The 11243-nt window shown below is 44.4% G+C and overlaps 2 protein-coding genes across 2 annotated transcripts; one reads left to right on the forward strand and one right to left on the reverse strand.

Moving 5' to 3' along the window:
• Positions 1-1408: 1408 nt before the first annotated feature.
• On the reverse strand, positions 1409-8430 carry LOC113500336 (condensin-2 complex subunit H2-like). The gene is given in 9 exon segments (XM_026881088.1): positions 1409-1782; positions 1845-2209; positions 2291-2428; positions 2500-3019; positions 3606-3933; positions 4594-4778; positions 7892-8018; positions 8202-8236; positions 8239-8430. Coding segments are annotated over 9 exon segments (1875 nt in total). The 5' UTR covers positions 8287-8430; the 3' UTR covers positions 1409-1653.
• Positions 8431-8486: 56 nt separating this feature from the next.
• LOC113500151 (leukocyte antigen CD37-like) lies at positions 8487-10711 on the forward strand. Its single transcript, XM_026880850.1, has 3 exons — positions 8487-8802; positions 9221-9574; positions 10302-10711. The coding sequence occupies exons 1-3, from the start codon at positions 8737-8739 to the stop codon at positions 10695-10697; spliced, it is 816 nt and encodes a 271-aa protein (XP_026736651.1). The 5' UTR covers positions 8487-8736; the 3' UTR covers positions 10698-10711.
• The last annotated feature ends 532 nt before the right edge of the window (positions 10712-11243 follow it).

Genomic DNA, 11243 nt, shown 5'->3' on the forward strand with positions numbered 1-11243 from the left:
ACAAGTCGATGTAAATTATATAAAAGTGGTGCTGCAAACGGTCCCTAAATTAATTCCCGTAAATAACGGAATCGGACAAGGTAAATTCTTTAAAACATTTCATAAAATATTAGTAAAGTATGAACACAATGTACGTTTAAACCATAATTTTGTTTCCTTATTTTAGTAGTAGTTTTATCCAGTTTAAAAAATGTACCTATGTAACTTTTAATCACACTTGTTTCTACATAATAGCAATATTAATGTTTTGTTTTTCGGGAAATTTAAAATGGCGTCGTTCGACCAGATTGTCGCTGCAAACGCGCGACGAGCAACTCCATGGAGCAGCGACTTTCGGGTCGCGGGAAATTTGAAATGGGGTCACGTGATCGGGTTTGTCGCTGTAAACGAGCGACGAGCGATTGCGTGCGGTTACGCCTTAAGATACATTTCCGTGCATAGCGAACGATCGATGGCGGGCTCGGCACGATTTCCATAATTAAATAAAAAATTGACACCAGCAAGCCAGTTCAGTCATCAACTCGCGCGGCTATTACAACCCTCGGGATCGGTGAGATACACGGCACTATACCTCATGAACAAAAACAATCCCTACTAATATTATAAATGTGAAAGTGACTCTGTCTGTCTGTTACGCTTTCACATCTAAAACACTAAACGAATTTTAATGAAATTTAGTACAGAGATAGAGTTGACCTTGAGAAAGAACATAGTTTTTATTCCGGACTTTTAAAAAGGTCTCTTGGAAACGCGATAAAACCGATCTCGACGCGAGCGAAAAACTAGTTGTATAATAATGATACCGTTTCAGTAAGCAACAGAGGCCTAAAACTGCATCATAATTATTACTTTATCATGGCCAAATAATAACAAACTTTAATTAGTATATTAAATTGTATTAAAAAATAAACTTTACAATATGATTTTCCTTCAAAACTTGACAAAGATAAACTATTTTAATACTGACATTACTATTTATTAGACCTTATTACGTAAAGTTGCCGTAAATTAAACTGTAAAACTAAATATAATTTATGATCTTCGCAGAATCATGAGGAGCATACTATTTGGTATTGAAGGTTTTCGAAATTAGTTCTTATCGCCGTCGTTTTCTTACGCTGCACCGCTGTTGAAGAACGCTATGACAAAATTGTATATTTTCGTGCGCAATAGAACGGTACAAACCAAATGCATATAACGAAATAACGCATTTTATTTCATTCGAAGAATAGGACTGGAGATCAGATTAATACTAGTTAACATGTTGTAATACCTGCGCTATTGGGGAGCGCACTGGTTTACCAGCGGCCGCCGCATTAATATAATGGCCATCGCCTCCTAAAGTATAATTTTATTTTGTTTATTTACATACGTACTTTATTTACAAACTTTATATACAGACATTTACTTTTATTTATTATTGTACTAATATTTACAATTTTCACAAAGATTAGACTTAATTCTAGTAAAAAAATATATTTGGATTCATGATGAACACATCTAAATAACTATGAAAATAAGAAAAAATAAAGTTTCTGAATAAATATTTTAGAAAAAAAAACAATATTATATAGATCGATATAGGTTATAAATTTGCACATATCACATAAGTGCAAGGAACTAGTTTGTCCACGGTAAAAGAAGTGAGCTCGATTAGCGCAGAAACTGGTCGTCCAGGACGGCCGCGCCGAACAGACGCTCATCCGTGGACAGCACGCGCACCGAGAACGAGTTCACCGACAGCGGCGCGCCCGGGATGATCTCCACGTTGCCCGCGTTCGCCTGCAACACGACAGCTGTGAGACTCCAGTCGCGCGGCGCGGCGGCTCGCGGCCGGCACTCACCAGGAACAGCGTGGCCAGCAGCAGGCGCGACACGTCGGGCGGGGCGCGCGCCGCGCGGGCCAGCAGGTGCGGGAAGGGTGCGGGCTGCGGCGCGGGCGCGGCCAGCGCGGCCAGCACGCGCGCGCCCAGCTCGCGCACGTCCACGCCCGCCGCCGCGCCCGCCGCCGCGCGCGCCAGCACGCGCTCCTGCCACGCCGCCTGCGCGTCCAGCGCCGCCAGAGCGCCCGACGCGTCGTTCTCCAACAGCGAGCTCTGGTCGAAAAACCCGTCGTCGTCGCTCTCGAGCTCCAGCGCGAAGGTCTTGCAGCGCGCTGCCGCCGCCGCCACGGCCGCCGCCGCCTCCGAGCCGCTCCAGCCCGCGAAGCCTGGCGACAGAGCGGACGGCGTGTTTCAATAGGTGTTACATTGTGTTGCCCGCGCTACATGACCCGCGGCGCCGCACTCACCTGCCGAGAGCGCATCTGCTTCGGCGCGCAGCCGCTGTCGTTCACTTAAGATGTGACGCTTTCGCTTAGACACCACCTTGGCGATCCATTTCGATGGAATGCTGAATTCTCGCATTTCACTCAACTGGTCTAACAACTCTGTGAAATAAAGGTTAGGTCATCACCAAAATAAGTTTAACGTTACTAATTTAAATTAGTTATTAAAGTACCATCACTGATAACAAGTTTGAGTGCGTCCACGACGAAGTCGTCGATATTGACAGTGCTGCGCCGCTTCCTCTCGTGTCTAGCGTGCTTGGGAGTGGCGGGAGTGGTCGGAGTGGCGGGCGTGGCGGGCGGCAGCTCGGGCGCGGGCAGCGGCGTGCTGGCGCGCAGCGGGGAGCCGGGCGGGGACAGCGCGCCGGCGCCCGGCGAGCCAGGCGCGGGGGGCTCGCCCAGCAACAGAGGCGCGGGGGGCGCGCCCAGCAACAGGGGCGCGGGAGGCGCGCCCTGTAAGAGGGGCGCGGGAGGCGCGCCCTGTAAGAGGGGCGCGGGAGGCGCGCCCAGTAAGAGAGGCGCCGGCGGCGCGCCCGACAAGAGAGGCGCGGGGGGCGCATCCGGCGAGAGAAGCGCGGGCGGGGGCGCCACTGCCGCAGCGATGGCAGCCTGTAGCTCCACCAGCGATATAGAGCTTAAATCGCTTTCACTGTGACTGTACGCGCCTTGCAAATCGTCAACTAATAAGCCTTCCTGCAATTACAATTTTAAAGTTTTTGATGGCATGTGTCAATAATATCTTCCTGTTTCCTGTAAATGTTAAATATGATTGCGCTGAAATGCCAGCCTGCAATTTTTTCAATGTCAAAAGAACAGCGACATGAAATTGTGAAAGATGCGTGTGTGTAGTGCCTGAACTTTACTATAAATAACCGGAAATTCATCATCCTTACAAATTGTAAGAACAAAAAATTCAAGATTACACAGCAACATTATTTATATGAGATGTTTGGCAAGGACAACAATATTTCAACAATATGGTAATTTATGTATTTACCATGATGGCTTAGCATGATGTAAATAAATATAAAATACTTTAGTCCACTTTAGGGCAATGATGCGTTAATAAATTTTTAATACTCCACCTAAGCTTAAGTTTCCATTTATTCACACTTCACAACATTTTTAGTCCGTCTGACACCTGATGAAATTGTTGGATGACCACTTTTACTGTATTTTTTTTTTATGAAAGACTATTTGTTCGAACCGTCAGTCGCGAGTTCAACTCACACATGAGCAATGTTTTGAAATACTCTATCTAAAAGGTGCGATGGCTTACATGCAGGCGCCAGGTGAGGTGGAAGTCGGCGAGCAGGCCGATGGGCTCGCCGGCCAGGTCCAGCAGCGGCGGGTCGCGCGCGCTGGCGGCGGCGCGCGGCTCGAGCTCCAGGTAGACGCGCGGCAGCGAGGGCGGAGGCCGCGCGGCGTCCGGGCCGCGACGTGCGCCCGCCGCCGCCGCCACGCTGAGCGGAACGAACTCGCCGGCGCGCGCAGCGGCCGACTCCTTGCGGCGGCGGCGCGCCGGCATGGCCGCGCCCTCGGCCGGGCTGTCCCCCACCGGCACCGCCAGCCCGTCCGCCTCCGCCGCCGGCCTGGGTTCGACCTCCCTGACATGTCAACAACTTTTGTACCCTACTTATAGTATAGACGCGAAACCGTGCTTTGTTTTTGTAGTGTGTTAGGTGATGTTTGTTACACCTTCACGTAAGAACTACTCAATAAATTTTCTCTCCTAGTATTGCCCATCAGGGTCCATAATTGTTTCTACTATTTTTACTCTACATATATATAAATGAATATCAAGAAGTACGAAAAAGTCTACCATCTGCAAGGTATTTTTTCGACGCTACCAAATCCTCTAGAATCGATATAAAATCATAGTCCTGTGCAGACAAAGGCACACGCAACAGCTCGTTATCCAAAATTATTATAAATCAAATACAAATTATACATCATTAAGTAGATAAACAGTGTTTAAAAACGACTTTATACGGTTACTAAGCTATGGTATATCTATAGAACAAGTACATGAGTTCCATTAAATCGGGCAGAAGAAGTCACAGTAGCAGCTAGATGTACCATGTTAAGGTGGTTTCAATCTTGCAAAAATGACGCGATTAGCATAAGTAACTAATTTATTCTGGTATTTTTGTCTGCAATGCTATTATCTAAAAGCTAGTCTAAAATAAATCTAACAGTAATAGAAAAGCCTGATTAAGGTTAGGATAATGATAGGCTATATATTGTATAAAAGGTGGAATACTCACCGAGTACTGTTAAGCAAGGAGTCGCTGACCTCCAGCACATGCTGGTAGAGGTAGTCGACCTTCCGGCTGTAGATGCTGGCGGACTGCTGCAGCAGCAGCGCCAGCTCCGAGAAGTTGGGCGGCGGCACGTCATCGTCTGCGTCCAGGGCATGTAGCCCGGCCTCAGTCAGGTAGCACTCAAGCAACTACATCAATTTACCTTATTTGTATACTTTATGCATATATATTTCTTTATCATCATCACTACGTATTATAAAACGAACACCGCACTGTTTACCTGTCCATATATATGCAAACCCTATGCAACAGACTCGAAAGAGATTGATCGATTTAAAGATGGAATGCTTCAGAGGAAACTTTTTAAATATTCATGTATAGTTTAGTAAAAAAACACAGCCTATTTAAGAGGTTTCTAATGCACTTAAATATTTCGCTGTCTTTGCAATTGCTTAACCCTACAAAGAACACCATAAAAAGTTCTACAAAAATTCCACAACATCATATATATCTTTAAGGTTGACTTACAATAAACCATTTTTTGGAAATGCGTTTTGTTGTAAAAACAATACTTATTTGCATAGTTGCTTTTCCTAAGCTGGTATTAATCCATGAGAGAATAAATATGTTAACAAGAATTCACTTTTGAAGATGCTCTCTTCACTTCATGTAACATCTCAGAAGATACCACACTTTTAACATACAAATTTTCAGGATTGGTAGCTCTAAATATTGTCATTCAGAAGTCCGTCTATATCAGCATACAGCTTCAGCCCCGTGCAAAGCCAGTTGGGTCATTACTTCTATTATATTTTTGTTTACTTTTTGTGAAATAGTGTTTCAAAAGAGTAGTTTACTTTCAAATAAGTATTAAACTTTAAAACACATAAATCGTATTTTTGAACTGACTACAATTTATACAAAGGCATAACACGTTTATGCTAATTTGTATCATTATCATTATAATGCACATGTTCCTCTTTGCCAGAGGTACAAGGCCAGACAATTGTGACAAGTTGCATGAAAATCAAGAAAGATTTTATGTACACTAAAAGGTATCATGTGGCAGATTGTATGTTTATATCATAACTTAATAATAAAATATAGGGCAAACAATTAAACTGGCGAGGCCAGCTGTGTTACAGTCTGCTTACATTTTCATGCCAGTTTGCTCAATCACATAAACCTTCAATATACACCTTCAACAGTCTAAATCGTCAAAAATAGTGTGTTAGTTATTAAATTACTACAATGAAAAGTAATCAATAGATTCTATTTTATAACTGTTTTTCTAAAATTAAAAGTGCATGGTTAATTGAATTTTGAATTTTTGTAACTTTAAAAATTCAATAATGAGAGAAACAAAGGTCAGCAAACTTTTACTCTTTGAATGCTAAATGAAGTCGTTTTCATCAGCCTATCGCAGTCCACTGCTGGACATAGGCCTCTCCAACTGCACGCCACTGAGATCGATTTTCGGCTTCTCGCATCCAGCTCCTGCCAGCCGTCTTGCGCAAGTCATCACTCCACCGTGTCTGAGGACGTCCTACACTACGTTTGCCGAGGCGTGGTCTCCACTCTAGAACTCGTTTACCCCAACGGTTATCGGTTCTACGGCTAATATGGCCAGCCCACTGCCACTTCAGCTTGCTGATTCGGTGGGCTATGTCGATGACCTTGGTTCTCTGACGGATTACCTCATTTCTGATGCGATCCCTCAGAGAAATGCCGAGCATAGCCCTTTCCATAGCCCGCTGAGCGACTTTAAACTTGTGAACCAGCCGTACCGACAGTGTCCACGTTTCGGCTCCGTAAGTCATGGCAGGTAGGACGCACTGATTGAAGACTTTTGTCTTTAGGCACTGTGGGATCGACGATGTTAGGACTCGACGTAGCTTCCCAAATGCAGCCCAACCCAACTGAATTCTCCTATTCACCTCATCCTCAAAGTTGTTTCTACCTAACTGCAATGTCTGCCCGAGGTATACATATTTCCGAACAACTTCGAGAACGGCGCCGTGTATCGCAATCGGTTCCGGTAGAACATGTTCATTGAACATGACCTTGGTTTTGTCCAAGTTCATCCGTAGCGTAGAGAAGATTCAGCCAGGCCGTTCAGCATCTGTTGCTGAACGGCCTGCAGTCCTGCGGTCCTGCAGCGTTTCCGCCATGATGACGACATCGTCAGCAAATCGCAAGTGAGAGATATGTTCGCCATTGACGCGTCCTTTCCAGTTCAGCGTCTTGAACATATCCTCCATTGCATTAGTGAACAGTTTCGGGGAAATAATGTCCCCTTGTGTCACTCCTCGATGCAACGATATGGGCCTTGTTTGCTGATTCTGTACTTCGACGGACATTGTAGCGGCTTCGTAAAGACATCTCATCACTTGGATGTATCGCCAGTCTACTTGACAATGCTGCAGGGACTCCGTAACAGACCAGATTTCAACCGAGTCAAAGGCCTTCTCATAGTCCACAAATGCTAGACACAGGGGCTGATCATACTCTACGGTCTTCTGTATAATCTGCCACACTGTGTGGATGTGGTCTATGGTGCCGTATCCGCTCCGAAACCCAGCCTGCTCCTGTGGTTGAAATTCATCGAGTCTTTGTGCAAGTCGGTTCGTGATCACTCTTGAGAACAGCTTACATTAACGTGGCTTAGGAGGGAAATGGGTTGATAGTTCTTCAGCTGGGTTTTGTCTCCCTTTTTGAAGAACAGGGTACGAGACAGAAGTCTGACAACAGTGGTTTTACTCCATATATATTGATCATAGCAAATAAACTTCCACAATAAATTCATTTATTTTTCAAATTTTTAGTTCTACTTCATTAATGATGTAGAATCAAAAAATTATTCAATATCACAAGTAGTTTCTGACAAGGGCATATAATATTAATAATTAAAAAAGCTTCTGTTACTTAATCAATAGTGCAACCTTGTTTGTTTATGAGACTAAGTACTGCTAAGACCTGAGTGTGTATTTTAATTTTATTTAGGAAACAAACAGCCTTACTACATTGTTTACAGTTCAATTGAATACATAGATCCTTAGAGCTCCATCAAATTAATATTATAGTAGTACAAGTAAATTAAACATGAATACAATGAAGACTAAGAGGTATATAAAGTTGGGCTACAAGGTATAATTATATAAAGTAATACAAGGTATTATTATAATAAACATGAGGGTTAGTAAAGTAATCGTATTTTATTAGAGAAAAGCCGTCTTAACTCAGGGGCGCAGATAGCGTGTCGAACGCGGCATGCGCCGTGGGCTGGCTGTGAAAAACTCACCGAACTGAGGTCCATATCGAAGTTCCGTCTGGCGTCGCTGATGGGCTTCATCAGCTCCGCCACTACGGCTTCTAACCTCTGGGAGTTCATGCTCCACGAACTGTTTCGACGGGCTGCCACTTGTTCCCTGTAAACATCGTCCTTTCTTGATTAGCATTATTGTAAAGAGTATCAATAGAGAACACTACCACGAAATTTACTGGTGGCGCGAAATTTTATGTCACTGACCAATTTATATATTGAGAACCCATTTTGGACTGTTGCGGCAAACAAAAACTTATATTAAATGCACACTAACACTTTTTGTTACCTTTGCCCATGTCTGTAGTCGGCGTCCATTTTATAAAAACATCAAATCGTATGAATAGGAAGAACGTAATAACAACGGTGGCCATTTATTTATGTTTTTGATGGAGACATTCTGCTCGCTGTCAGAGACACAAACGTTCGTTGTTCGCCCATGCTGCTCGCGGTTAGGAACGCCTCTACAATGATTTTGTCTATTGCTTACTAATTTGAGAAAAAAAGCAATTAATACAATAATCAATAAAGATTGTAAAGAAAAAAAAAAAAAACACAACATACTAAATTTTTTTAAAGATTCTGTAAATTAAATTATTGAAGAATTTTTTCAAGAAAAAAGTAAATGTCATTTTAGCTTCTAGCAATAATAAATTTTTCTTCAATCAAACTCCAAGGCATTGAACTCCAAGAACTGATTATTGAATTTGAAAATAAAACAATAACATTACATGTTATTAAAGTTGACAAACACGAACATAAATCTCACAACAGAAGAAGGTTTTTGATGTGTGTATAGAAAAGTATAACAAAAAGATTTAAGGATGAGTATGTCGCGATGCTACTCGCTTATGAAGTGTTTGCTGATTCTCTTCAATATTATATTTTTGGTAAGACTCTGTTGTTTATTCACATATAAGCGTAGTGCTATTATATGATATGGTTAATATTTTTTTGTAAATACAGCAGTTTTATCGTTATTTGTAAACCTAGCTATAGCTTTTCTAAACCAATAGGGCGTTTAAAGCATAGAGGGAGAGTAGCGAGAGTACGAAGACCATAAGTGACGGCGACGCTATTTTGTTCATAATAATATGTTGATAAATAGAAATACAAGTATTTTTGTGCCAAACATTATGTTGTAGTAGCCGGAATCGCATAGATCATTTATAAAAGCGTGTGCGAAAAATAACTAATAATATTTAACTCATGTCTGGTATAAACAATTGCATTATTGTATTGATTGTGTCATAACTCATAATGAGGTTTACAAGGTAATAGGAACTCTTATTTATATTGTTTATGCAGTGCCTGGGCAGCGGCGCGTGCGGGTTCGCGGCGTGGGCGCTGTGGGACGGGCACGGTAACGAGGGCGCGGCGGCACGGGCCGGGCTGCTGGCTGTGGCCGCGTGGGGCGGCGCCCTGGCGCTGGGCGCGCTCGCGGCGTTGGCAGGCGCGGCGCGTGGCTCTGCGCCTCTGCTGGCCGCCGCCTTCTCGCTGCTGGCGCTGACGGCCGTGGCCGAGGCGGCGGCGGGCTGGTGGGGCGCTGCTCACCGCCCGCAGCTGCGCCGCGCGCTGCTGGACTCGCTCGACCACACCGTGCGCCACGAATACGGCGTGCTACATACTAGAACACAGTTACTTGATGTCATCCAGCAAGGGGTTGGTTGCAAAATTAGTTGGCTAATTAAATCTTACTAATATAATAATATTAATTACATAGAAGCTAAGTTAAACTCATAAGTTTATCTACTGATATCTGTTATACAAACTTCTGAAAAACTATTGGGGTTTTCAGAGCATCAGGTATATTTAACAATTGTAATTATTGTCTAGCCCAAAGAGTTCCCAAGTGTTTTCATAAAGAGTGTGAGGCTGGATAGGGTTTATTTGCTTTGTCTTGATAGAGCTATATGTTTGAGGTGAACTGTCTAATGGCGTAATAAAGAGAAAGCCAGGTTTAAGACCTGCAATGGCAAAATTGGTGTTGCAGCTCTCAACATCCCTCTTGTTGAGGTTGCCTCCTACTAACTGTGATGGTGATATAATAGGGGAGCATTTTTCAGCTGGCGAGTCAATTTCAATTTATAAATCATGGGGGTGTCATTTTCTGTACAGAAAAAGCCCTGCAAATAAAGCAAAATAATAAAGCTACCTTAGCTATCTATGTCTGTTTCTCTATAAAGAACGGGTTGATGGCCCCTAAGTAGATCCCCTATCTCGGATAAAAGGTCTTATGGCGTCTTTATACGCCTTTCAGAAAGGACCAGGTCCTTTTCCATTAAGTAGGCCAGTGGACAATAGGAGATATAAAGTCTGACGTTATTTAGGCATTGTGACTATATCACTCTCAAGTATCTGAGTCATAGTGTTGTGTGCGTTTTGACAGCTGGAGTGCTGCGGCGCGGAGGGCCCGCGCGACTGGCAGCACTCGGTGTGGGCGCGCGCGCAGGAGGGGGCGCAGGGCGCGGGCGCGGGGGCGGGCGCGGGCGACGCGCTCGACCTGTCGGTGGGCGCGCCGGGCGCCTACTACTGGGTGCCGGAGTCGTGCTGCGCGGGCGCGGGCGCGGCGTGCGCGGCGGCGCGGCGCGTGGCGGCGGCGTCGGGCGGCGGCGCGGGGCTGCACGGCGCGGCGTGCGGCGCGCGCGCGCTGGCGGCGCTGGCGCGGCTGGCGCGCGTGCCGCTGGCGCTGGCGGCGGCGCTGCTGGCGCTGCACGCGCTGGCGCTGCCGCTCACGCTGGCGCTGTGGCTGCGCGCGCACCCGCACCCCTCCTACAAGGCTTAGTGCCCTCCCTGCCTGCACTCTACGTCAATCCTACGTATTCAAAAGAATAAAATATCTTTAAGTAGTAAATAAATGATTGACCTGAGTGATATTTGGTACATATTCGCCGATCATTTGTTTGCTACTTTGCAAGTAAAGTAATTACTAATTTATTTAAACAATTGTAGGATTGGTCAGGATGAGTAGCATTAACAAAGTCTGTAACTGTAGAGCTTAACCAAATGTGTGTTAGATGTAAGTTGTACCTGTTATTCTACTTTACTTATTTAAACTAGCATGACTCTTTTTGGTCACCATTGATAATTGATATAATTGTCAATTTAACAAAGGATGGACGACACAGTCGTGTTCGGCCTAGGAACCGGTGGCGGGACGATCTAAACGCATGCCAAGTGGTCCTGGATATAAAATCGTGGAAAGATTTAGGGAAAGCCTTTGCTTTGATGCAGTGAGCTACATAAAAAAAAGAACGTGTTCTTTTGAGAAAAAATGGTTTGCTAAATCAATGAAGAATATCATTAAGAAACTAATAATATATAATGACAA

The sequence above is a fragment of the Trichoplusia ni genome, chromosome 13 (assembly GCF_003590095.1).
Source record: "Trichoplusia ni isolate ovarian cell line Hi5 chromosome 13, tn1, whole genome shotgun sequence".
Lineage (NCBI taxonomy): Eukaryota > Metazoa > Arthropoda > Insecta > Lepidoptera > Noctuidae > Trichoplusia > Trichoplusia ni.